This window comes from Mustela lutreola, chromosome 7 (assembly GCF_030435805.1).
Source record: "Mustela lutreola isolate mMusLut2 chromosome 7, mMusLut2.pri, whole genome shotgun sequence".
NCBI lineage: Eukaryota > Metazoa > Chordata > Mammalia > Carnivora > Mustelidae > Mustela > Mustela lutreola.
The window spans coordinates 53,431,926-53,458,269 of record NC_081296.1 but is presented as its reverse complement, the minus strand read 5'-3'; the positions used below and the strand labels follow the sequence as shown (position 1 = coordinate 53,458,269).

Below are 26,344 nucleotides of genomic sequence, written 5' to 3'. Positions count from 1 at the left end.
TCTTCTCTGCATAATGGTCACAGTTACTTGCATTTCAAGCTCCCCACACATTAAAAAATATATTTCGTAAAGCACTAATGAACTGAATAAGTAAGGTAATGCTGCATTTAGAACATCTTCCCCAGAGACACCATAGATCCCATCCATCCCAAGACAGTAACCTAAACTCATGCCACCAGCCCCTCTCTCTATACCATGATTGTGCCTATGTCGAACGACTGCTCTCCTCATACCCTCTCCTGCCCTTTCCCACTGAATTTCCAAAAGAAAGAGAGAGAAATGAAAATAAATACATCCTAAGACCCAATGACAAACTCAGCATTACCACATACCCAAAATAACCACCCCTAGTAAATATGTTCAATAGACTCCTTCTAGCTAAACCAATGCTGTGCTGTCTTAGCCAGAGGTCACTTTCTAAAGTGAACTTTCTAAAACCTTAAAAGAAGTGTGGGGGGGGAACCACAATTAACACTATCAGGCTTCTGTGTACAGAGTTTTCAAAAACATAGTTGAGATTCTACTATATTGCAATTTTGTATATTTTCCTTTTGTTTGCCTAACAATAAGCATTTTTATTATCATTAAAGACACTTTAAATCATGATATGTAAAGAATGTATAATATTTCATCAGGAAAACCCTATTGAACATTCGGGTTTGTTGTTAGTATTTTAGAAACACAGTCATTATCACAGTGTGGAATATCTTTGCACATATATTTTCGCTACCAATTCTGATTAACTTCAGACAGATTCCTAGAAAAGTAAATATAAAATGAAAAGCCTTAATAGTATAATGGTTCTGGATGTGTTGCCAATATCTACAATCTTTTAAGAATAGCAGAGATAAGTCACTTTGATTACTTCACTTGGGTCCCAACTCAAGAGACTTTATTGGGTTGCCTGGGTAGCTCAGTGGGTTAAGTGTAAGCCGCTGCCTTTGGCCCAGGTCACGATCTCAGGGTCCTAAGATGGAGTCCCAAATCAGGCTCTCTGCTTAGCAGGGAGCCTGCTTCCTCCTCTCTCTCTGCCTGCCTCCCTCTCTGCCTACTTGTGATCTCTCTGTCAAATAAATAAATAAAATCTTTTTTTTAAAAAAGAGAGAGACTTGGGCGCCTGGGTAGCTCAGTGGGTTAAGCCACTGCCTTCAGCTCAGGTCATGATCTCAGGGTCCTGGGATCAAGCCCCCATCGGGCTCTCTGCTCAGCGGGGAGCCTGCTTCCCTCTCTCTCTCTCTGCCTGCCTCTCTGTCTACTTGTGATCTCTCTCTGTCAAAAAAAAAAAAAAAAAAGAGAGAGAGAGAGACTTTATTAATCACTAGAAAATTCTTAAGTTACATAATTGCCACCATGGGCCGAGGTCACCCAGCCAAACCTCCACTGGCTGCCCCTGTGAGACTTCAGGAGTAAGCTGGGCCTCTCAGAACCATCCAGCAGGTAGGGCTGGGGCTGGAAGTATGCGGCACCAGCAACAAGCTAGTTAAAAGTCAATCCACACTGAATAAACTCAAAACAAAATACGTTCACTCCTACCAAAGTTGCAGTTGAAGAAAGAGGAGGGATTTGAAGAATCTCATCAACGGGACTCCAGGAAATATCCAAAGTGATTGTAGTTTGTGACGCAGCAAGTGTGTCATCCAAGGCTGTAGACTTAAAGAGCTCATACTGGGCGAAGCCCCTGGCTGTTACCTGAAAAGAGCACACCAGCCACCATTAGCTACACTTTGACACAGCCAGAGGCCCGTTATCAAAACTACCTTGGTTCTTTTCCCAGCAGAAGAAAAAGTGCCACACTTTTCTCCCAAATGGAAAAGTAAGACAATTCTTTTTCATCACAAAAGGTGGTTACAAGGCAAAGGCAGCACCTATTTTTGGTCATTAACTTAAGTAAAAATAAACACAAACATTTCGATACTTTAAAAAAAAAAAAAAAAGAAACAAAACTAGTCATATTATGAGTGAAAAAACCTACTAAACTAGGTTAACAGGTCCATAACAATTTGAAGAAACTAATGTCACAGAAGAAAGAAATACTTACAGTAGATAAATGATGTCTTTTCTTATGTGAACTTTTCAGGTCTTCAAGATTTACACAATAATTTTTATCAGCTATAAGACATAAAAGAAAAACAACTTTAAAGGTACAATTCAAAATTATATTGTTAGAGTTGGAAAATGACAACCCCTCAAATTCTGAGGGCAGCGCAACTTCACACTAGTCATTGCGAAATTAAGTTTTAAATCCAGATGAATTGGTGACAAAGGAAGGAAAGTGGAACAAAGGTCAATACTGGAACCATGCCCCGCAGGGTTAATAAGGTTGAAACACAGCAGAAAATTTAAAGCTGGTTTTTCAGAGACCTGTTTCTCTCTCATCAGTAATTGAGTCTTTTCGGACCCCACTAACGAATCCATTAGCTGCCTGTGCGGAGCCTGGACTCGAGGTCAACGAGCATGCAAGGTTCTGCATCCCTTACCCGAGATAATGAGCCCACACCCTGTCATCCAGTTTCCAGGGGCTCAGGGATGCCCACAGCTCCTGCTCCTTGTCCTAAGATAACTTCCTGTGTCAGAGACAGAATCATGCCTTGTTCTGGTGTTAGTCTGCACCCCCAAGTGATATAGATGTTACCTATGTTTGCCCAATGCACACGCTCCATCTTTCCACATGAACAGCCACAAGCTTCCCCTGCCCTTTTCATCAATATGTATACAATGCAATCTCCCCCTAGGATCATAAACTTGCTCAGTCAGGAAGACAGATTTGGGAATATTCTCTGTCCTCTCTACGGGCTGCCTTTCTGATAATAAAACATTCTCTGCTTCAAACCCAGTGGCTCATTAGAGATTTGGTTTACTGCACACAGGAAACAAATCTGATGTCAGGGTTTAGTAAGAATGCTACTACCAAAAATATAATTAAACATCTACTATGAGATAGGAATTATATGGTTATATTCCATTTTTTTAATCCTCTGATGAAAATTTCCAAAAATACACAATATAAACCAAATGAAACCCAAATAAAACTAACAAAGCCATAAACTCCTGTTCAGATTTTTGGAGCTCTGTGTCGGGAACACTTCCTATATGCCATAAGTCACACATCAGAGTAGGTTCCTGGTGGCTGACAAGTTCCACTTCTTTCTTCACAATATGTTTTCAGTAAAAACCACAACACAGTAACAATACCAATAAATAAATATACACCCCCACAAAAGTAAGATGAGTGAGCTCTCACCTTTACAACTGACTGTATATAAGACAATTCCTGTAATGCTGTGATTTGTGGTGACGAGCTCAGCTCCAAGCCAACAGGTCCCTTCAGGATCTGAACTGTCGCACCTTACCCACAGGGGAGGAAGGGGAGTAACCGGCTGATTAATCTTCAGGTGGGTCATATTAGGATTGTGAGCCATGGTGTAAAGTCCGATTAACTGCCTTAAAAACAAGAGTAGGAAGAACAAACTGTAAGTAGAAACTGTCCATCAACCAAGTTTTCATTTCCAAAGATATGATGAAGGGCACCTATGATTCTGACACTGATCCTACTTTCAGTCACCAATAAGATTCTGTCCCCACCTCTAATGTGTGGGCTTTTTCCTCATACCAAGTAGTTCTCTGACACCAGCTGGGTGCCCTACAATTCAACTCAATTCTGACATCATCTACCCAGAGAAAGCATCAGATGCCACAGGTTAAGGTCTCAGTCCTATAAGACGCCCCCCTCCCCCCGCCACCCACCTTCCGATAACAAATGCAGGTCCAGGTTGTCACCTGTGCTTCTGACTGACCAGCTATAGTCCTCCTTGGGTTCAATTAATTTGCTAGGGCGACTTAAAGAACTCAGAAAAACACTTTACTTACTAGATCACTGGTTTATTATGAAAGGATATAACTCAGGAACAGCCAGATGAAGAGATGCACGGAACAAGGTATGGGGAAAGGGTGTGGAGCGCCCATGCCCTCTCTTAGTGAGCCACTTTCCCCAAATCTCCACCTGTTCACCAACCCAGAGGTTCTCTAAACACTCTCCTTTTGGTTTCCTATGAAGCCCTAGTCACATAGGCATGAAATGATTAACTACCAGACATCAGGGACTGAACTCAACCTCTAGGCCTTCTCCCCTTCCTGGAGGTAGGGGTTTGGCTGAATGTTCTAACCCTCTAATCACAGGGTTGGTACCCTGGCAATCCCACTCCCCCAACCCCCAAGTTACCTAGGGGCTTTCCAAAAGCCACCTCATTTTTTTTTTTTTTTTAAAGATTTATTTATTTTAGACAGAGAGAAAGCATGTTAGCAGGAGGGCAGGGGGATGGGCAAAGGGAGAGGAAGAGAGAGAAAGAATCCTTAAGCAGAGTCCCTGCTGAGCAGGGAGCCTGATGCAGGGCTGGATCCCAGGACCCTGAGATTATGACCTGAGCAGAAAATAAGAGCCGACTGTTCAACTAACAGAGCCACCCAGGTGCCCCCCAAAGCTACCTCACTAACGTAACAGAAGACATCTTCCTCTTTTTCCTCCCTTAAGAAACTCTAAGGGTTTTAGGAACTCTGTGCCAGGAACATTGGACAAAGACCAAATATGTTTCTAATTATAAATTCTAATACCCTAGTATCCCAGAAACAAAAATCTGGAAATTAAGCGGCAAACTACATAAATATTTCACCCAGTGATGAAGTGGGAGAAGGGCACACCAGGCACACACCAGAAAGTGACGAGAATGTAGCTATCTAAAGCAGGGAGTCCAATAGGGTAGGGTAGAGATTCAGTAGGAGTTAAAGTAGGCTGTGAGGTGAAGCAGAAGAAATAGGCATGATACATTAATTATACCTCAATAAAGCTGGGGCAAGGAAAAAAAAGGAGCCAGTAAGTACATGAAAAGATACATGAGGTCATTAGGCACTGGAACACTTAAGGAAAACTGAATAGTCTGTGAATGAGATAAAAGTACTGTAACTGTTAAACTTCCAGATTTTGATCATTATTCTGTGGTTACATAAGAGAATATACTTGTTCTCAGAAAATGCATAGTGAAGTATTTAGAGGTAAAGGAGCACAGTATCTCCAACATTCTCTCAATATTTCATTTAAAAAATGTGTGTGGGTGACAGGAGTTATGTTATATAGGTGGCAGAGTGGGGGAGGACTACGAGGAGGAGGAGGAATGAGAGAGAAGATGACAAAGCAGATTTGGCAACATGTAAATAACTGGAAAATATGGGTCAAGGGTATACGAAGTTCCTGTGCTATTCTTTCAACTTTTTTGTAAATTTGAAAGTGTATCATAACTAAAATTTACCAAAAAATGTAGCTGGAAATTTTCCATAGAGATGAAAACTTCATTTATTACCAATGGATGTTCAACAAAGGGAGTTCTAAGGGATTGTGTTTCAGAAAGGAAACACAATAACCCCAAAAAGAAGGTCTCAAATGCAAGGCAAGGCAATGATAAGCATAGGGATAAATCCAAACAAGCACTGGATGGAGAAAACAATACCGATAAATAATGTTTATGTTGCAGGGGAAAAAGGAAAAAAAGGTCAAACATGACTTAAAATCAAGAAGCCATAAAAGACTGATAAATTTAACTACAGAAAAATGTCAAAAGCTTCCACCTGGCAAAATAAACCAAAACCACCACAGGGAGTCACTTTGTGAGTATTATTGTTAGAGTCCTTATCATCCGCTGTTATTATTTATATAACTTATATCCTCCAGAACTCCTTGACAGCAGTAACTTTGGTTGTGGAAGTGAGGGGGGCCAGCTCGGGAGTGCTGCACTCAGCTACATAGCAGGGAGGCAGGAAGCAAAGGTGGGCTGGTAGACGGGGCAGCAGGCTTTCTAACAGGGGCACTGCTGGCATCGGGGTGGGATAATTCCTCCTTGAGCAGGAGAGCCCAGTACACTGTAGGACGTTCCCTATCCACAGCCCAGGCCAATCGCTCCCCTCAGACACTGTAACAACCAAAAAGTACCGCTGTGTACTTCCAAATGCCCACAGGCTATGGCTCCCCTGGTGGCGAAGCTCTGGAGTAGAGAGTGAAGGTTCCTATGTGTCATTTATAAGAAATTTGGATTGTATCATGACTTTTAAGCAAGGAAGCAACACAACCATGCTTTCAGTGATTTCTAAAGATCTCTGGTGGCAGTGAGGAAGAAAGACTAGAAGGGAACCAAATACAAAGTAAATAATTAAAAAGCAATGGGGCACCTGGATGGCTCAGTGGTTTAAGCCTCTGCCTTTGGGTCAGGTCATAATCTAAGAGTCTTGGGACTGAGCCCCACATCAGGGTCTCTGCTCAGCGGGGAGCGTGCTTCCCCCACCCCCATCTGCTTGCCTCTCTGCCTACTTGTGATTTCTCTCTGTCAAATAAATAAAAATTTAAACACACACACACAATTAAGAAGCAAGAGCAAATGGTATAGGGGAGTGGAGAAAGGGACCAGGACACAGTCTTCTTGGTCATGCTTCAGACACCTATGGGATATTCAAGTAAAGCCATCCCTGAAGATTTGGGTATCATGACTAGGGAGAGGGTTAAGAAAGGAGGGAAGGATCTGGACTACATACATATTGTTTTCCCCAATGTTTCTAAGAACACCTTTTTTTTTTAATTTTTTTAAAAGATTTTATTTATTTACTTGACAGATAGAGAGATCACAAGTTGGCAAAGAGGCAGGTATAGAGAGAGGGGGAAGCAGGCTCCCTGCTGAGCAGAGAGCCCGATGCAGGGCTCAATCCCAGGATCCCGAGATCGTGACCTGAGCCGAAGGCAGAGGCTTAACCCACTGAGCCACCCAGGCACCTCTAAGAACACTTTCATTTAAATCTGGCTTCCAGCCCTCCACTTAGCTCAATGCTAAGAAAAACTTACCTTGCTCTCCCAACTGGTAAAGCAAGTGGTCCAACATTCTCCCCAGTAGAGAAATCAGAAATAGCTGTTTCTTCACATTGTGGTTCTTCAACATGACTTGTTTCTTCCTTGTCTAAAGGCTTAAAAAATATTTTTAAATCATTTAGTCAGGTAAAAAAACACTTAACAGCCATTTCTTCACTATGCTAGAACATAACGTACTGGTTTCCAAACCCTTAAGCACAAATGACTGGGTGATGGCAAGAATCACAGCTACAAACCAGTCTGATACCACCAAATCTTGCCATCAGAAGTACTTCCACTGTCCTGTAAAAAGATAATGATCTAAATTGCTACTGACAGAGGAAGCATCTGATGCCATAAGAAAAGGAAGTCTCCAACATGTATAAATGATGAACCAAAGGCAAAACACCAAGGGAAACCCTGTGGAAGACTCCTGATTTTTCACTCCCAGAACTCAAAGGGCCAGAGCCCTTACTCATTAAATCTACTCCTTTTAGGACTAGCAGCTCTCATTTGTGTTACAAGTTCTAAACCTATGTGTTTCTAATATCTCCATGTTTAAGTAGTTACATAATTCAGCCTTGCCAATAATAACAATAACCCCAAGAGTTCATATTTCCTGAGCATTACTATGTAACACCTACTATTCTAAGTTTTCTGTTACTTTTCATAAAAATCCTGAAATAGCTACTACTATTAACTCTTGTTTAAAAGATTTTATTTATTTATTTGGGGGGGGGGGCAAAGGAGAGGAAGAGAGAGAATCTCAAGCAGGCTCTTATTGAGCACAAGACCCCAAAGGGCTTGCTCTCACAACCCAAAGATCATGACCCAAGTCAAAACTAAGAGTCAAACACTTAACCGACTGAGCCACCCAGATGCCCCATTAACAACTCTTTTTTTTTTTTTTAAAGATTTTATTTATTTATTTGACAGACAGAGATCACAGGTAGGCAGAGAGGCAGGCAGAGAAGCAGGCTCCCCACTGAGCAGGGAGCCCAATGCAGGGCTCGATCCCAGGACCCTGGGATCACGACCTGAGCCAAAGGCAGAGGCTTTAACCCACTGAGCCAACCAGGCGCCCCAACAATTCTATTTTATAGATGGAAAAACTGAGGTAGCCAATGGCTAAATAACTTGCCTAGAATCACACCCAGTGAGTGGCAACTGCAACATTTGAATCTAGATAGTCTGACTTGACTTCAAAACTCTGGATCTTGGGGCGCCTGGGTGGCTCAGTGGGCTAAAGCCTCTCCCTTCGGCTCAGGTCATGATCTCAGGGTCCTGGGATCGAGCCCCACATCGGGCTCTCTGCTCAGCAGGGACCCTGCTTCTTCCCTCTCTCTCTGCCTGTCTCTCTGCCTACTTGTGATCTCTTTCTATCAAATAAATAAATAAAATATTAAAAAAAAAAAACAACTCTGGATCTTATCCATTAAGCTCTTCGGGCAGTAAATACTCCGCCCACTTAATAGGTATCAGACCCAGATATTTCCTCAACTTTGAATTTCTTTTGCAGGATCACAGATCTCAGTCCCTTCTAAGCCTGGCTTTCCAAAGAGGGCCTAGAACAGATGGTATCCAAAATGTCATTTTTTTCTTCTATTTAATACCCATCTACGTAAAATTTGCGCTTTAAGCTCTACTGATCTTCGCAGAGACAATGGCCATTTTGACTGCTCCTCATCCAAAAATGCCCGGTCCCCCGTGAATTGCAGGGACCTTCCCAAAACTGTGAGCTGCATCCTCACTAGAATCCTAACTCACATTCCCACATCCCCCTTGGCTCATCCTTATCTTTTCCTAGGTGACTCATCTTCACCTGAACATCTTAATTTTTTTTGGCTTTACTCTACATACATTTTCCCTTCTCCCCATAAAAAAAGTCTAAATTCAACCACATAACTCACCCATAATTATTTCCTAAGCATCTGTCCACTATATATAAGCAGTAATAATGCCCTTCCATTAACATAAAAGACAAAGTTGCCCTTTTTCCTCAAAAGGAGCTTTTGTATGCATTCAAATGAAAAGCTCCCTGCTCCTTCACCAGACAGCATGAGAATCCTAAAGCATCAAACAGAAGAGTTCCTTCTAAAAGCACCTCCACTTTCCCCTATTAGAGTCTGTTCCAATCTACTTCAGGAAACAATGTAGTCAAAGGAATGGGTTCTGGCCCCAAAACAACCATGTAACCTGACGGCATTATCACCATTCAATAAAAATCATTATAATTCCTCTGCCAAAACACCATAATTAAAACACAAAGGTTTCAAGCTGGAATTAAAAAGTGATGCAAAAGATAAGATGTTTTCTGTTACATTTCACAAACAATAATTCAAGTAGAACTTCATGAGTCATAGCTATTTATGCTGTGCTGTTCAATACGACAGTCACTGGCCACATGCAGCTCCTGAGTACTGGAAATGGGGCCAGACAAATGAAAATGTTAAGTGTAAATACGCACCAGATTTTGAAGATGCAGCATGGGGGAAAAAAACTTGAAATATCTCATTAATGATTTTTACATTAACTGTGCTTTGAAATGGTATTATCACATTTATGAGACTAAATAAAAAGCATTATTAAACCTAATTTCAGACAACCCCATGCCTCGGTATTTACCGTAAAGAAAAAACATGTTTATGCAAAAAAAATGTGCACAAAAATGATTATAGCAGCTCTATTCATAATCATTGGAGACAGAAAAAAGCCCAAACGTCATTCAGAGGGTGACTAGATAAATAAATGATGGTCCATCCATACCACAGAATCTACTCAGCAACTACAAGAAATGAACCACTGATATGCATACAACTTGGATCTATCTCAAAGGTATTATGCAGAGTGAAAGAAGCCAGACTTGAAAGGTTACACATTGTGTGAGTCCATTCACGACTTTCTTAAAAAGATAAAAACTACACCAAGGGAGAAGAGATCAGTGGTTGCTGGGGGATTTTCAAGGGATAGCATGACGGAGCTGTTTGGAGTGATGGAACTGTTTTGTGCCTTGATTGTGGTGGTGATTACCAGAGTCTATACATGTGCCAAGATTCAAAGAAGTGGACAAGAAAAGAAAAAAGTCAACTTTACTGTATAATTAATTTCACTTTTTTTTAAAAATCAGGCTACTTTAAAATTTTAAATTACCTATACAGTTCTTATTATATTTCTATTGGACATCACTGTATCTACTTCTGAAAGAATTAGAATCCACTTTCCTAGTATGCTGATAAAAAAAAAAGTGCACATTTGAGATCATTTGCAAACTGAATTTCCTACTAGGAATTAAACACAGGAGTGCCTGGCTGGCTCAGTTGGTGGAGCATGCGACTCTTAATCTTCGGGTCGAGCCCCGCATTGAGGATAGAGATTACTTAAAAATAAAATCTTAAATAAAAAAGAAAAAAAAAGAATTAAACAAGTGCAAAGCCCAAGCACTACTTACCAATTTCTCCATGATGAATACTAGGTCATTTTCATTTAGAATATTTTTCAAAGGATTCGGTTGGCCTTTGCTGATCAACTGCACTTGAATATCAGCCTATTAAAAATAGATAATGTCAAGGAACGTTATATATGCACACATACCTATCAGTACGAATATTTGAACACTTAAAGACTAGTTTTACGCAAGCGGCCGAGAAAGAGAATTTGAACAAGACATAATATTCTAAAGAGAAGATTGCATTTATTCTTTGCTGTGTTTTTTCATGTTTAGACAAACCTAGCTCTATTCACCTCTACACATGCTTCAAGGCCTCCCTAAAGTGCATCCCGATTGTAGAGCTTTCTTTTGATTAGGATCACACAGACTTCTTCCTTCGTGACTCATGGTGTATTTACTATATTGTACCATGTAATTAGCAGTTTATAAATATGATCTTTTCTTCTGATTGTACTATGGAACTTAGGACTTTTATCAATCTCTAGGAACTGTATATTTTTTCCCTCCAATTGCAAACATGTTTATTGCAGAAAAGTCTGAAAATACAAAGCTAAGTCATTTTTTAAAAATACACATATAAATCGATTAGCCAGGATAATCACTAGTCACTAGCATGGTTTGCACCTATTTTGTCAGATCTTTTCCCAGGCGCATAAATAAATCCCCTTAAGTAGAAATGTATTCAGTATTTAGATATCTAGATAAGATTTTGCTTAATAAAAATATGACATCTGTATCATACACTTCTTTCCATCTATTAAGTGTTCTTTGGCTCTACCATCACATAACTAATCTCATTTTGTTCAATATTTGGATTTTTTTTCCCTTAAGATTTTATTTATTTACTTGACAGAAGAGATCACAAGTAGGCAGAGAGGCAGGCAGAGAGAGAGAGAGAAGCAGGCTCCCCGTCGAGCAGAGAGCCTGAGGCGGGGCTCGATCCCAGGACCCTGGGATCATGACCTGAGCCGAAGGCAGAGTCTTTAACCCACTGAGCCACCCAGGTGCTTAAGTTACCTGCTGCAATAAACAATAATAGACATCCTTGAATTGCTTTCTTAAGATGAATACTTAGAATCACACTGACTTTGTCAAATTGCCTTGCAAATATGCTGCCCCCATATATTTGCATTCCCATCACTTATGGCAACACAGAGTATTTTCACTGTTTATTTTTACCATCTCACAGCAAAAAATAGTGTCTTGTTTGTTACTGTTTTTTCAAATTTATTCCATTATTAATGAAGGTGAGCAGTCTCTCAAAGGCTTATCATTGACAAATAACTCTCATTACTTGAATCTGTTTCATTTCTCAGGTTGGATTTTAAAGCATTTAGATACCAAGTTCAGAAAGCAAAGGATGCTGTATTGTTCTAATCTACTAGGTTCTTGAATTTCAAGTACTGTTGTAGATTGAATATGTCCCCAAAAGATACAGTGAAGTCCTAACCCCTGGTTCCTCTGAATGTGACCATTAGAAAAAGGGTCTTGGCAAATATAATCAAGTTAGGGATTAGCTTGGATTGTGGGGCGGGGGAGGGGGCTACTTCCAATGACTGATGTACTTATAAGGAGGGAAAGATTTACGGACATAGACACACAGGGAATGCAATCTAGTAACAGCGGCAGAAATAGAGTGATGTGTCTACACAGCAAGAAACTCCAAGGATTGTAGGAAACCACCAGAAACTAGGAAGAGCTGAGGAAAAATCCTTTCCTAGAGCCTCCAATAGCAGCATGGCCCTTCTGCCACCTCCATTTCAGAGTCCTAGTCTCCAGAATAGCAACAGAATAAATTTCTTTTTTTTTTTTTTAAATGTTTATTTATTTATTTGACAGAGATCACAAGTAGGCAGAGAGGCAGGCAGAGAGAGAGGAGGAAGCAGGCACCCCACCGAGCAGAGAGCCCGATGCGGGGCTCGATCCCAGAACTCTGGGATCACGACCTGAGCTGAAGGCAGCGGCTTTAACCCACTGAGCCACCCAGGCGCCCCAACAGAATAAATTTCTGATGTTTTAAGCATACCAATTTGTGGTTACAGCAGCCCTAGGAAACTAATATATGTATTAAGCAAGAATTCCAATGAGGAAGGATTAATACATTTACCTAGATATACTTAATTCCTATGTTTGGTTAGTGAAAAGTCCAACAGTAAGAAATAACTCTACTTGTAATTTTCTTTCTGGGCTTATTTATTTATTTATGTCTTTTGTCTATTCTTCTATTACAGTTGTCACTTTTCTTTGATTTTTAAGAATTTTTTATGTATTTTATATACATGATATTAACCTTTATCTTATATGACTATTTCTCTACAGCTTATTTGTTTTTTAGCATATAATTACTTTTAGTTCACTTTAGTTTAGTTATTTTATAAATTAAACCTTACAGGGACTTTAGCTATGAAACACTTGGCATATATCAGATGCTTAATAAATCCAAGAATATTTATAGCAGCTTTATTCGTAACTATGAAAAACTGAAAACAATTCATGTGTCCACCAGCTGGTAAATAGATATGCATCACACATCCATATAATGGGATACTATCCAACAATAAAAAGGAATGAACTACTGATCCACACAAAAAATAGATAAATCTCAAATGTACTACATTCCTTGATAGAAGCCAAAAGACTACATACTGCGTGATTTTATTTATATGACACCCTGGAAAAAGACAGAGACAGAGGGCTGGTTATAAAGGTACATGATATTTTTGGAGGTGCCGGAAATGTTCTAGATGTTGGTCATAGGGCTGGTTATATGACTGAATGCATTTTTAAAAACTCATAGAACTGTACTCTAAAAGGGTGGGATTTACTCTAAATTAACTTCAATGAACCCATCTTTTAAAGAAGCAGAATGTTAGAATTACTGAGTTGTGTTTAAAAATGAAATAAATTGTTCATACCTCATAGACAAATGGATCTTTATGGACTCCTTTCTTTTCTTCATCAAACTCCCTGAAATGAAGAACTACATATGAAAAACAGAGCTACAGTATTCTGACATTTAAATTCAGTAGTCATCAGTTTATCTTTGCATGACATGTGAGAAAAGCAAAATGCAAAGTAGTCATGGCAGCCCGAAGGCATGGTTGGGAAGAGGGAAAAAAGCAGGAAAAGAATATGAGAAGGGACTCCTGGGTGGCTCAGTCGGTAAAGCTGCCTTTGGATCTGGTCATGATCTCAGGGTCCTGGGATTGAGTCCCACATTGGGCTCTGCTCAGCGAGGAGTCTACTTCTCCCTCTGCCTGCCACCGTCCCTGCTTGTGCGCGCTCTCTCTCTCTCTGACAAATAAATTTAAAAAAAAAGAGTATGAGAAAAAAGAGATGTGGCAGAAATTAATAAACTGCTGCCCACAACTGGGCACAGTGGCTTCTCAGAGGCAGGAGGAAATCAGGTTATCTACCTGTACTCTCTTATCTTGTAAAACACATCATCAGTTACTATTGAAATGTTATTTACCATGTAACTCAAGGTAAGTAAAAATCACTGGATTCTGATCTGCACTGAATCAGTGGGTAACCACAGAAAAGTTATTTAAGGTTCCCAGCCCTAGATTTCTATGGTTAAAATAGAAACATCTATTCTCCCTCTATTTTTATCGACTGTCACTAAAAACTTAGTATACTAACTTGATAAGCACAAAACTCAGATATAATTAATAATTATCATTTCATTCCAGAAAGTTCTAAAATAGTCATCCCAAAGCATGTGAACAATAAACCATTAAACATACCAAAATGCACATCAGCCTGATCTACACTCTGAAAGAGACACAATCTTTAGAGACCTAAAGAAGCCCAATGGGATTGTCTCAGGATACCATTTGTTATTTGATCTACTCTGACTTACTGAAATAAAAACAGGAGAGCTAGGCCTGTGAATGACTCACTTTTGCCATTTTGGACAAGACAGTGATTTATTTTTAAAGATATTTGTCCTTTGTGTATAACTGAGGGATGTTATTCAATCAATTATTCAACAATCATATATGTTATAGGCAGGCACTCTTTATAGGTGTCCAGGATATACAACAAAAACATAGTCCCTGGTTCCTAGTCTTGACTGAAGCCCAAAGAGCCAACAGCTAGAATACAAGGTGATGGGTGCTCCAACAGAGGTGAGTGGAGGGTGCTGTGTTGGCACAATGGAAGACTTGTTGCTATACTAGTAGAAATTCATCCTGAAAGTCAAGAGGAGCTCACTAAAAGATTTTATTTTATTTTAAAGATTTTATTTGAGAGAGAGCATGAGAGTGAGCATGAGCAGGCGAGAGGGGCAGAGGCAGAGAGAGAAGCAGCAGGGAGCCCTACATGGGGCTTGATGCCAGGACCCTGAGATCAGGACCTGAGCCAAAGGCAGACACTTAACTGACTGAGCCATCCAGACACCCCACTAAAATGTTTTAAACGAGAAACACTTTTCTGATCATGAGATGGAGGGCATGACCTTGGAGGCCAGAATAATAAAAAATTATGGCATTTAGAAAATAAAGGCTTAGATTACATCAGTGGTTCTCAAATGTGGTGTGAGGCCAGCAGGAGGTTTCACCTAGAATTTGTCAGAATTCTTTGGCCCCACCCAGATTTACTAAATCAGAAAGCCTGGAGATGGGGCCCAGCAATCTTGCCTTTGGACAACCCTCCAGGTGATTGATGCAAACTCAAATTTGAGACCTGCTGGATTCGATTTTAAAGTTGGATGCAGACTAGATGGAATCCCCTTTTGTACTAGCAATTCACTTTAAGAATACTTTTTTTTTTTTTAAGATTCTATTTATTTATTTGACAGACAGAGATCACAAGTAGGCAGAGAGGCAGGCAGAGAAAGGAAGAAGCAGGCTCCCCACTGAGCAGAGAGCCCGATGCGGGGCTCCATCCCAAGACCCCAGATCATGACCCGGGCCGAAGGCAGAGGCTTTAACCCACTGAGCCACCCAGGCGCCCCTAAGAATACTCTTAAAGCACAGTGAAATAAAGGTACTTAAAAAAACAAACAAAAACAAAACAAAACAAAACAAAAAGCCAACACACTACAGCGGCAGCACGAACAGTTATTCTGAATAGACACTACGTTTCACTCCAGAAAAGCTTTAAACAGATGAAGAAGGCTGACATCTATTTTCCCATCTCCTGAGAGGTGTCGTCAGCATATCCTAAGTTCCGTGCATTACGGGCATGAATAAAGCGCCTCTTGAAAAATTTGTCACCTCCCACCCCGATTGATAACGTAGACTTGTTTTCTTCTATAGGAGACTACAAGCAAGCCCCCACAGGGCCAAGCCCACAACGGAGCAGATAACCGGTCTTCCCCAATTCCCAGACCCCAGGAAAGCTGCCTTAGTCTGTAACTTAGGCGCCCCCGATAACTGACAAGGCGCTTCTTCCCAAAGCAGGGGCAGAAGGCTGGGGGCGGAGACCGAAAAACATGCCGAGGGAGCAGTGCTGCCCTGGCACCCTAGGCAACAGCACGGGCTACAACTCACTGCAGGAGACGAGAGTAAAACTCCTCCGCCGCTCTGTTGATTCGGGACCACATCACGCCCCAATTCGACTGCAGATGCGAGACCGCCAAACTGAACTGCGCGCCGGCCGCTGACGTCCGGGGTCATGACCCTCTCGCCGGGACTACGTTTACACGCCACCCACGCCCGCCAGGCCCCGTTTGTCCACAAAGTTAATCTTTTGTTCTAGAGGACACAGCGGTCTTTTCCGTCCCCGCAGTTTTCCATTCCCTAAAGAAAAAGTTAAAATAAGTTGCAGTGGTCGAAAGGGAAAGGAAACCTCTTCTCGCGAGAGGTGCCACGCCTCCTTACGGATTATTCCGCGAAAAGAAGTCCCTTGTTTCTAAGCGCTTTTCTTGGCTTTGAAAGTCCGTAGATACCGTAATTTGATACATATAAAGAAATAATGCTCTATTTTTTGTTTTTATAGAGTGGAAGAGTGATGTTTTGTGTCTCTGGATTGGTTCTGAGGCGGGGCGTGTTGGCGGACGAGTGGAAGCTTACATATAGAGCGGAAGTAGTAGGTACTTCCTTTTCCTATAGGAGCCGCCGGGTAGAGAGGAGCGTGGCCCTCTCCTCTCCCCGCGATGGTGAGTGGAAGCTCTGTCTGGAGGGCTCTTCCCTGCTCTCGGGTCCCGGCGGGAATGGGTTGGGGGCTTGGGGCATAAAATCTTCATGAGAGAAAGCGAGGAAAAGGAGATGAGGGTCAAAGGTATATTCTTGTGGCTCGGAGCTGAGTAGGGCGGCTTTACGGCAGCCATTTTAGAGGCAACGTGGGCGTCCCAGCACAGGACGATTCCAGATCGCTCTCAGGTGCAGAGGAACCTTTGGGATTTTAGCTTTCCGTGGATCGTAGAAGGCATGGGTTCTCTTGACAGTTCGGAAGTTTTGGGGGCCTAACGCTAAATCGGAGTGAAAATCAATTTTGGGCCTTGAATTTTCACGGGTGGTTCAGTAAGGACTATGACGGTGTTTCGAGATAGATTTTTTGAAAGACTTGCATATCCACTTTCTTTTTAATTGTCTGTTCGTCTAAGAATAGCCTCTACAAAAGCTTCCTGACCCTCTTTTAAAAATTGTTCCGTTTGGTGCACGCTAAATCTTGGAGTTCTTAGTTCATAGTACGACTGTCACATGCACTGCATTCCACAAATAATGTGTAGTGTTTTGTGCCATAGAGAGTTAAGTGAAAAAAGGGGACAAAAAACACTTGGGTTGCTTGGATCCTAATTTTGACAGGATAACACCTAAATACTTGCTGGTCATGATTGTTGGGAACATGGGGGAATGGGAGTGGAGCAGTAGTTGGGCCTTAGAGTGATCAGAGAAACTTTCCAAAAGGTGGCCTGAAGGAGTGTGAGAAAGCATGCTGAGCCTCTGTAGGATGAAGACAGCTACTTCTGAGGCAGAAGGGGTATGGCCCTGAGTGTAGGGACAGTGATGTCTGGAAAAGATTATGGGAGATGAGGTCCAGCAGATCACATAAGCCATCCTCAGAATTTCAGTAGGTTCAATCTTCTTTGGGAAGATTGAGCAAAAAGTAATACGACCAGTTATTTTTTTTTGGTGAGTTTCTTGTGATGTGTTGGGGATGAAGGGGGCCAGGGGCATAAATTTTAAGTAGAGCTGTGGTAGACTAGATTTGTTGATGATGTGGTAAATATTCAGAGGGTGGCATTAAATAGCATTTGCAAACCTTCCAGTATGCTTTTGATCATTTTGTACGGTCTGGGTTGAAAGATGAATGGTAAATTTTGTGGTAGATTTTGAGGTTCTAAATATCCTTTAAGTGTAAGAATTTATTTGTTAATAAACCTGATGTGTTAGCAACAGCCTTGGTTTCAGCTCTGAGTATTGTGTACCAGCGCAAATACAAATCTCTTCTGTACTCAGTCTTTAAAGGTGTTGCTAATAGGAGAGAATAGTGTCTCTGACATCATCTGTCAACATAAATCTGTTTTTCTTTTTCCCAGGCGTGTGCTCGCCCATTGATATCTGTGTACTCCGAAAAGGGGGAATCATCTGGCAAAAATGTTACTTTGCCTGCTGTGTTCAAGGCTCCCATTCGACCGGATATTGTCAACTTTGTTCACACCAACTTGCGCAAAAACAACAGACAGCCATATGCTGTCAGTGAATTAGCAGGTATGGATTTTTTAAGGGTTGATGTTTTAAGACCTACTTAACAGTAGTGATGAAATTCCATTCCATTGGTCCGTGTTTCTGAATCAACATGATTTTTCTGGATGTTCTGATGCTGTTGCTATCATGGGTAATAGTTCTAGAATGGTATGGCTGAGTAGCTAAAACTTGTATGTTTTCCCAATTTCAGGTCATCAAACCAGTGCTGAGTCTTGGGGTACTGGCAGAGCTGTGGCTCGAATTCCCAGAGTTCGAGGTGGTGGGACTCACCGTTCTGGCCAGGGTGCCTTTGGAAATGTATCCTTTGTTTCACTCTGGATTGGTCAGCCCTTGTGGAATTTATCAAACGTGACCTGATTAATTCATATGAGCAGTTTTTGAAATTTTTTTCAGCATATTAATAGTGTTCAAGTTAAACCTTGCCCTGGGCAGATAGAGGCTTGGCGTGAGGAAGTTCTGCTTGCAATGATGTCGTAATTTGCGTCTTACTCTGTTCTCAGCGACAGTTGCCTGCTGTCAGTAAGCTGGTTCAGAAGGGTGACGAAAATTCTTACTGAGCAAGACATAAGTCTTTTAATTCCTTAAATTCCTAAGAAATGTGATTCTTAACTGGGAAAATAGATGTGTCGTGGGGGCCGCATGTTTGCACCCACCAAAACCTGGCGCCGTTGGCATCGCAGAGTGAACACAACACAGAAGCGATACGCCATTTGCTCTGCCCTGGCTGCCTCGGCCTTACCAGCGCTGGTCATGTCTAAAGGTTTGTATATTTTGTATTATAGAAATGGTACAAAATACTTTTTTCTCTCTCTCTCTACCTAACCCATTTTATTCATGCTAATAATTGTATGGATTCTATTCATCCCAGAGTCCCTATATTAAATAATAGTTCTGACTACTTCAATCTATAGTAAGTCTTTGGTGAATACTGTGTAATAACTGGTGAACTAAATGGAATGTAGTGATTTCATGTATTAGAAAACTTTTCCGCTCAAACTTCGTCATGTCCCTATTCTGTTTTAAATGGTCAAAATGATGAGATTCCACTTAATTGGTCCGTGTTTCTGAAACACATGATATTTGTGGAAATTCTGATTTGGCACATTGTATGCTATTTTGCTTTCGTGGAGTATATGAAATGTTTCTTGATTTTTTTTTTAAAACGTTCGGGATAATCAGATATTTGTTGGTGTTACTTGGCATTGTCAGGTCATCGTATTGAGGAAGTTCCTGAACTTCCTTTGGTGGTGGAAGATAAAGTTGAAGGCTACAAGAAGACCAAGGAGGCTGTTTTGCTTCTTAAAAAACTTAAAGCCTGGAATGATATCAAAAAGGTAGGCTTAATGAACAAATTTTTACTTTGTGGTCCTTGACACAGATCTGTTGTCAGATTTTTAAATTTCAGAAGGTGTCTGGAGGACAGTGTAACTTCAGTGGATAGGAGAAAAGGACTCTCTAAAACCTTATAACTTGGGTTTTGAATCTTGATTGCCATTTGCTGCTGTGTGTGAATGTTGAGCAGTTAATTGTGGCTCCTTTTCATCATCTGTAAAGTGGAGTTTAACTTTGAAGTTCAATTGCAGGGTTTGTATCTTAATCGAAAAACTAATAAATGTTCTCACTTTTTAGGTCTATGCCTCTCAGCGAATGAGAGCTGGCAAGGGCAAAATGAGAAACCGCCGTCGAATCCAGCGCAGGGGACCCTGCATCATCTACAATGAAGACAATGGTATCATCAAGGCCTTCAGAAACATTCCTGGTAATTGTTCTGCTTACTTCAATTGCCCATATGATGGGAGCTTCCTCAGCTTTTATTATGATGAGATTCCACTTTATGGTCCGTGTTTCTGAAACACATGATTATGTGGAACTTCTGATATTCAGCTGAATAAGTAACACCAATGATGGTTGAAACTGCCTAATTTGTGACGTAATTTTCGGGTACCTTATATAACCCATAAGTCATAAACATGATTTGTATTTCTTGTATTTAAAATACAGGTTCCCTAACTGTTTTCCCTTGTTTGTTTCCTCATAATTCGGGCTTCTTGTTTCCAAAGGAATTACTTTACTTAATGTAAGCAAACTGAACATTTTGAAACTTGCTCCTGGTGGGCATGTGGGACGTTTCTGCATTTGGACTGAAAGTGCTTTCCGCAAGTTAGACGATCTTTATGGCACTTGGCGTAAGGCTGCCTCCCTCAAGAGTAACTACAAGTGAGTGTTCTTTGTTTTCATATGTTGAACACAGGTGTTCATGCTGTGAATATTTACATTCAGAATTGGTTTGCATGTTTTCTAAATAATGTGACCTTTATGTTCAAATTCAGTATTGTGAAATGGTGAGATACTCTGAACAGCAGTAGTGTAATGGAATTCTGAGGGGACTCTGAGAAATAGGAATTGAGCATCTTACTGTTCGGCATTTTTTTTTTTTTTTCAGCCTTCCCATGCATAAGATGCTTAATACAGACCTTAGCAGAATCTTGAAAAGTCCAGAGATCCAAAGAGCCCTCCGAGCACCACGGTAAAGTTGTGATACCTGCTGTTGCTAAAGCCTCATATGCATAGTATTGGCTATTTCAGAAATGGTGGGTAATGTGAATAAGATACTAATGTTCCTTTTTAACAGCAAGAAGATTCATCGCAGGGTCCTGAAGAAGAATCCACTGAAGAACCTGAGAATCATGTTGAAGCTAAACCCCTATGCAAAGACCATGCGCCGGAACACTATTCTTCGCCAGGCCAAGAATGTGAGTGAGAGTTTGGTTTTTGATGATAGGTTAACTTCTTTTGAAAGATAGGATTCTTAGGTTTTTGTCTTAATTTGTTGCAGCACAAACTCCGGATGGATAAGGCGGCAGCAGCCTTAGAAGCCAAATCAGGTGAGAAGGGAGTTCCAGGCAAGAAGCCTCTGGTAGGGAAGAAAGGAAAGAAGGCTGTTAGTGTGAAGAAGCAGAAGAAACCTGTGGTGGGGAAAAAGGCTGCAGCTACCAAGAAACCAGCAGCTGATAAGAAGCCTGCAGAAAAGAAACCCACTGCAGAGAAGCCTGCTGCCTAAAAACTTAACGTTTATTCATAAAAGTTAAATAATTTTGGACAGCTAATTTTGAATAAAGACATGATCAAAGCCATTGAGAAGCAAGACTTGTTGGATGTGTTTGTGAATCTTGTTTAGAATTTTGTTTGTTTCCTCATAATTCGGGCTTCTTGTTTTCCATTTTAGAGTTTGGTGTAAAACAGGGCCTTGCCTTTACAGTCCATGCCATTGGATGGGAAGAAGAATGCTCATAAATCCAGATTAAAAAATCAGTTTGTAATGTTTTGAGATGCAGGTGGTTAAAAGACTTCTCAGATGTGCAGAAGCTGTTAGAAGATTTAGCACTCCTCAGGCACCTGGCTGGCTGCCTCAGTTGGTTGAGCTTCCATTCTTGGTTTGGGGTCAAGTCAAGAGCTTATGGGTCATGGGGTCAAGCCCCATGTCAGTCTCCCAAGTTAAGTGAGTAGTTTGCTTGGGATTCTCTCCCTCTTCCCTCATGTGCTCACTTGCAGGCTTGCTCTATAAAATCTTTGTAAAAAGGTACATCACTCCTCCCTCCAAAACCAAAAAGTTCATCTTGGAAACGTATAATTACATAAGAGGTTTTTTTTCTCAATACCACAAGAGGGCAGGATCTATGTATTTCAAGGCACTGCAATAAGAAATTGATGCTTCCTCCACAAAGGTTCCTATTAAGCTGCTGTGATAAGTACAGTTACTAGAGGAAATGCTACCCTCAGTATTTTGACCCATAGTATAGAGTGTCAGAAGCATTTTCCAGAACTACTTGGGTTTTTGCAGTTTTAGTGAAGGGATGGATATGTTGAGTATATTGCAGAGAAGTGTGTCAAAAGGACATTGTTGGGGGTTCCTGGGTGGCTCAGTGGGTTAAAGCCTCTGCCTTCAGCTCAGGTCATGATCCCAGAGTCCTGGGATGGAGCCCCACCTCAGGCTCTCTGCTTAGCAGGCCGCTTCCTTCTCTCTCTCTGCCTGCCTCTCTCCTACATGTGATCTCTGTCAAAAAATAAAATCTTAAAAAAAAGACATTGAGGTTTTTTTACCCTGTTTTGTCAGTATCTTGACCACCTTAACGGTTGACCTGTCCTGACCCATGTGTTGTCTCTTATCAGGGTGGTTTTGCATCTGGTTTCTTTTGATAACCTTAAAATCCAGATCCAGGTTATCTATCTCCATCCCTTAGCAGTTAAAGGGACTGCGCCCCAACTGAATATTAGCAATGGTTTGTTTTCCTGTTCTAACTTGCGCGGCCTCTTGGGAACCACTATTATGTGACCAGGAATCCTTGCCTGCAAAAATAAACAGGGCTCGTGCGCCTCTGCCCTCAGGTGCGTCCGCAGCTTTTGTGGAGTTACAAAGAACCACCTGTTGCAAAAACATTGAAAGTACGATGCTGGGAGTACTGCTCAAAAGCATTTGAAAGTGGGTACTTGACCGTTTTTACCTCTCAAGTTCTTTATTGCTCCAGGCCCTGTGCTTTAGGATTCCTAATGATTACTGAGCTCCAGTGTTTTCGGTTAAAAACCCGGGGTTGGGCTGGGCAGAGCAGGCCCACCCAGACGCAGCGAGCCGGAAGCGCCTTGGCCCACGTGGCTCAAGCCCCGCCCAGCCCGCCGCTCGGTTTCCGGAAACGCGGGGATTATGACGTCGCTACCGGGCGCCAGGCGGACGGCGGGCGGGAGGGGACGCCATGCTTAGCCGGCTTCAGGAGCTGCGCAAGGAGGAGGAGACGCTGCTGCGGTTGAAGGCGGCCTTGCACGACCAGTTGAACCGGCTCAAGGTGACCCCCGCTTCTCTCCCACCCCGCGGGAACCCTAGGCGTCGGCCGCGTCCACCTGGTAGTCGACAAGCCCTTGGCCAGCGTGTTTGATATTGCGAGCCCACTCGTGTCAGAATCTGGATCCTGCAGGTCTAGGCTGAGGTCCAGCGATGTGTACGTGCGGCAGAGACCCCGCCACGCTCCCAACACCTGTAAATGCAGGTGCTCCGCACACCATGTGCGGACCGCTTCCTCCCGAGCTCCTTTAGCATGTGCTAGCCACCGTTTACTAGCTCCATTTGGCGCTTGAAACAGCTCCAGTATTGTTAACCCAGAGGAGACTCGTTGATCCGTTGTGCAGAGAAAGCAAGCGAGGCCCTGAGGAAGGAGACTTGTCGCGCGCCGTTCCCAATAGTTTTTCTTCTGGCAGCTGCTGCGGATTCCACGGCCCGGACGAGATTTAGGTGCACCAGGGCCATTTCCCACACCTGTGCCTAATCCACTCTCTGTCCCAGTGAGATGACGTTGATAAGGGCGGCTTAGAACTCTAATTCAGGATCTTAAGTCCAAATGAGATGCAGGTTATGAAGGCCATTTTTAAGCTGAAAAGCACCGTATAGCTGCGACATAATCTAAATACTACTTTCCTCAGGATAGTTGTAATGGGCGGCACTTAATTATGTTCTTGTATCACTAGTACCTGTACAAAATACCCGGTGGGTGTCCTGTGTGATGATGAGGACGATCTCTAACGCCTCAGTTCTTTACGCTCCAGACACTTGTACTTTCGTGTGTGTGTGTGTGTGTGTGTACACACACGTACGTACACACGTACGTACTTTTTATTCTTCCTGCCTTCCCTTTCTCATTACTGGGTAGAATTCCATAGCCTGGGTGGCTCAGTGGGTTAAAGCCTCTGCCTTCCGCTCAGGTCATGATCGCAGACCTGGGATGGAGCCCCGCATCGGCTGATCTTACCTATCTAGGGGAATGAAAGTCTTGCCACAGCTGAGATATCCGTACCCCAGGGGTAAGGGGCTAGATATTTTTCTTGGCTCCTTTCCTTAAAATGTGGGAAAAGAGTAAAAGCCCCATGCTTCCCTCTAGAACCACTGTTTTCACTTCTCATGCTGCAAGCCTTTTGACAACGTGCTCAGCAAATTTTACCCATGTCAGTAGTCCAGTGAAATGGTAAGCAAAGTGTCCTCACCTCTTCTTTCCTAGGTTGAAGAACTAGCCCTCCAATCAATGATTAGTTCTAGGAGAGGAGAGGAGATGTTGTCTTCTCAGCCTGCACCCGAACAGTCACCTGATGTAAGTTGAATCAGGTGTGGGCCTAGGGAGAGAATGCAAAGTGCATTCTGTGCTCATGCTGCCTGGAGGCCAAAAACTTTTTGTAAATTACATTATCATGCCCAGAGGACTCAGGGAATTGCTTGTAAGAATGTTCTAGTGTTATAAACTGGCTATTTCAGTATCACTGTTTTAGACAGGGAACAGCCACTTTTCTACCAGCTAGTCAGACCTTGATTTATAAGTCAGGTACTGTGGCATTTGCCTGCAGCCTCCTAGTCATCTGACCTCTGTAGTTACTCCAGTGGACCCAGGGAGAGTTAGAGAGCTTTGCAGGAGTTTGTCAGAACTTCCACTGCTTCATGAATAAGTAAGCCTGGGATTTAAGAACAGATTGTAGCTTCAACTACAAAGCATAGTGCTAAAAAGTGAGTTCCAATCTTCAACATCTCCTTCTACTAATGCCCTCAAGTAAAATAGTACAATATTCTTCTTTCTAAATATCCCGTATTTGAGCACTTTTTCTCCCAGGTGTATTTAAGCCATTTGAAAGCATACCTAAGCCAGCGTAATTCTTAATGCATGAACCATGGTTGTAGACATTTGACATTCTGTGAAATCTACGGAATTTAGTCCCCTCCCATTTTGGCAGTGGGGGGCGGGGGCGGGGGTGCGGTAAGAGGGTCAGGGTAGAAATTGGAAAAATAGGAAGTCGCCTTACCTCCTGATGATAATTATTGGGGATGGAGGTGCAGTTGAAATTTGATTTTAAAACATATTTAAGAATTTGCTGGTTTAAGGCTAGTGTCTTTTCTACTAAAGCATAATGTTCTTGCCTAAAGCAGATGTTGGTTCATGTTGACAATGAAGCATCAATCAACCAAACAGCACTGGAGTTGAGCACAAGGAGCCATGTGCCCGAAGAGGAGGAGGAGGAAGAGGAAGAAGAATCAGATTCCTGAAGCAGGGTAGGGAAGAACCAAGCTTAGTTACAGGAACTAAGTTACTACATCTGAGGAACTTTTGTCTCTTCAAAAAAATTTTCTTTCCATGGGCCCTCTGGTCGGCTTTAAAAGGAACAAGAACTTTTAAGGTTGTGTAGTCTTGAAAATGGTTCCATCAAGAACTCAAGTTTCAGAACACTTTAACAAAAATTAGTGCCATGTGGAAAAGCAGACATGCAGTGTCTTAGCATTGAGCAATAAGGGTGGTGCTGTAACTATTCTGGTCAGATTTAGTAATTATGCTCAAAACAAAGTTTCCTCTAAAATGCTATTGAGAAAGTCTGGCATTTGCACAAAGGGCAGAGTTTAAATACAAGCCAGCCTTTCCAGTCAGCAATACCTCTTTTAAGAAAACCAATTAAAGGTTCTGTGGATGCCACTGAACTATTGTGAGCAGAGCAAGGCTGAGGTCTAGGAGAGAAGGATGACCAGTGAGGAGCCAGAGGGCCACTTGAGAACACAAGCTGCTGCCACCCCTCGGTGGAGCATGTAGGAACTCTGTACTCTAGAGGGGTTTGTGGGGCTGCCATCACCTGTAGCTTGAGACATCACAGTGGAAAAATGTGCTTAGAAATAAAGTACAGATAGGGGAACTTGGGTGGCTCAGTGGTTTAAAGCCTCTGCCTTCAAATTCAGCTCAGGTCATGATCCTGGGGTCCTGGGACTGAGTCCCGCATCGGGCTCTCTGCTCAGCAGGGAGTCTGCTTCCCCTACCCTCCTGCATGCCTCTCTGCCTACTTGTGATCTCTGTCAAATAAACAAAATCTTAAAAAAAAAAAAGAAAGAAAGAAAGAAAGAAAAGAAAGTACAGATAAAGAGCTGTCCGTGCAGCTTTCTGGTTTCCAAATAGCAACAGAGGAAAGGATTAGTTCCTCCCCGGGGGCAAAAAAGTAAAGCAGAATGGTTTAAAACCCATTTCTGGACTTGGGGAATGTGCCATTAAATCACTGTGCTTGGGAGATTGGGGTTTTGTAATGATGACAGTTACAGAATAACAGTTGTTAAAATTTGCTACTTAGAGCTGAGATTCACTTCTCCATACCGTCCCTCTTCCAGTGAATATACAGTTATGTAGTTGCTTAATTTTATAAAACTAATTTGCCCTGCCCAAGCAACAGAAAAGCCAAACAAAACAGAAAGAACCTCCTCAAGCAGAACTTGTTCTGTAACCATTCTAGAAGAGAACATGAGTGTATTTATTAATCAGCATTTCATTAAAAGTTACTTTGAGCTACTCTTAAATAGAA

At 41.9% G+C, this 26,344-nt stretch overlaps 3 protein-coding genes and 4 non-coding genes across 12 annotated transcripts in view; 6 read left to right on the top strand and 1 right to left on the bottom strand.

Moving 5' to 3' along the window:
- ZWILCH (zwilch kinetochore protein) overlaps nt 1-16,137 on the bottom strand; it is a 38,404-nt gene extending 22,267 nt beyond the window's left edge. For 3 of the 4 annotated variants that reach the window (XM_059180876.1, XM_059180875.1, XM_059180877.1), the window contains exons 1-7: nt 15,824-16,137; nt 13,244-13,295; nt 10,329-10,424; nt 6,878-6,996; nt 3,242-3,441; nt 2,039-2,109; nt 1,534-1,689 (exon numbers count right to left, since the gene is read on the bottom strand). In XM_059180876.1, coding sequence (XP_059036859.1) covers nt 1,534-1,689; nt 2,039-2,109; nt 3,242-3,441; nt 6,878-6,996; nt 10,329-10,424; nt 13,244-13,295; nt 15,824-15,876 — 747 coding nt within the window. In that variant the 5' untranslated portion in view covers nt 15,877-16,137. Of the gene's footprint in view, nt 1-1,533; nt 1,690-2,038; nt 2,110-3,241; nt 3,442-6,877; nt 6,997-10,328; nt 10,425-13,243; nt 13,309-15,823 lie in introns of all 4 variants that reach the window. The other variant, XM_059180878.1, reaches the window with a different exon arrangement.
- Nucleotides 16,138-16,276: 139 nt separating this feature from the next.
- Nucleotides 16,277-21,128, top strand: RPL4 (ribosomal protein L4). Its single transcript, XM_059180884.1, has 10 exons — nt 16,277-16,431; nt 17,815-17,986; nt 18,174-18,280; nt 18,605-18,743; nt 19,193-19,317; nt 19,613-19,742; nt 20,044-20,200; nt 20,427-20,510; nt 20,616-20,736; nt 20,820-21,128. Exons 1-10 carry the CDS (start codon nt 16,429-16,431, stop codon nt 21,042-21,044), a joined length of 1,263 nt encoding a protein of 420 aa, XP_059036867.1. The 5' UTR covers nt 16,277-16,428; the 3' UTR covers nt 21,045-21,128.
- On the top strand, nt 18,028-18,100 carry LOC131837467 (small nucleolar RNA SNORD18). Its single transcript, XR_009356065.1, has one exon. It is a non-coding gene; the product is annotated as a small nucleolar RNA SNORD18 (small nucleolar RNA).
- On the top strand, nt 18,445-18,543 carry LOC131837717 (small nucleolar RNA SNORD16). Its single transcript, XR_009356308.1, has one exon. It is a non-coding gene; the product is annotated as a small nucleolar RNA SNORD16 (small nucleolar RNA).
- On the top strand, nt 19,011-19,082 carry LOC131837465 (small nucleolar RNA SNORD18). The gene has a single exon (XR_009356063.1). It is a non-coding gene; the product is annotated as a small nucleolar RNA SNORD18 (small nucleolar RNA).
- On the top strand, nt 19,795-19,864 carry LOC131837466 (small nucleolar RNA SNORD18). Its single transcript, XR_009356064.1, has one exon. It is a non-coding gene; the product is annotated as a small nucleolar RNA SNORD18 (small nucleolar RNA).
- Nucleotides 21,129-22,664: 1,536 nt separating the features above from the next.
- On the top strand, nt 22,665-26,344 carry SNAPC5 (small nuclear RNA activating complex polypeptide 5). Of its 3 annotated transcripts, none has more exons than XM_059180887.1 (3): nt 22,665-22,821; nt 24,025-24,114; nt 24,936-25,881. In XM_059180887.1, exons 1-3 carry the CDS (start codon nt 22,732-22,734, stop codon nt 25,053-25,055), a joined length of 300 nt encoding a protein of 99 aa, XP_059036870.1. In that variant the 5' UTR covers nt 22,665-22,731; the 3' UTR covers nt 25,056-25,881. The 3 variants fall into 3 exon arrangements, with proteins under 3 accessions (XP_059036870.1, XP_059036872.1, XP_059036871.1); XM_059180888.1 differs by having other exon boundaries at nt 22,690-22,821; nt 24,939-25,881; XM_059180889.1 differs by lacking the exon at nt 24,025-24,114 and having other exon boundaries at nt 22,677-22,821; nt 24,939-26,344.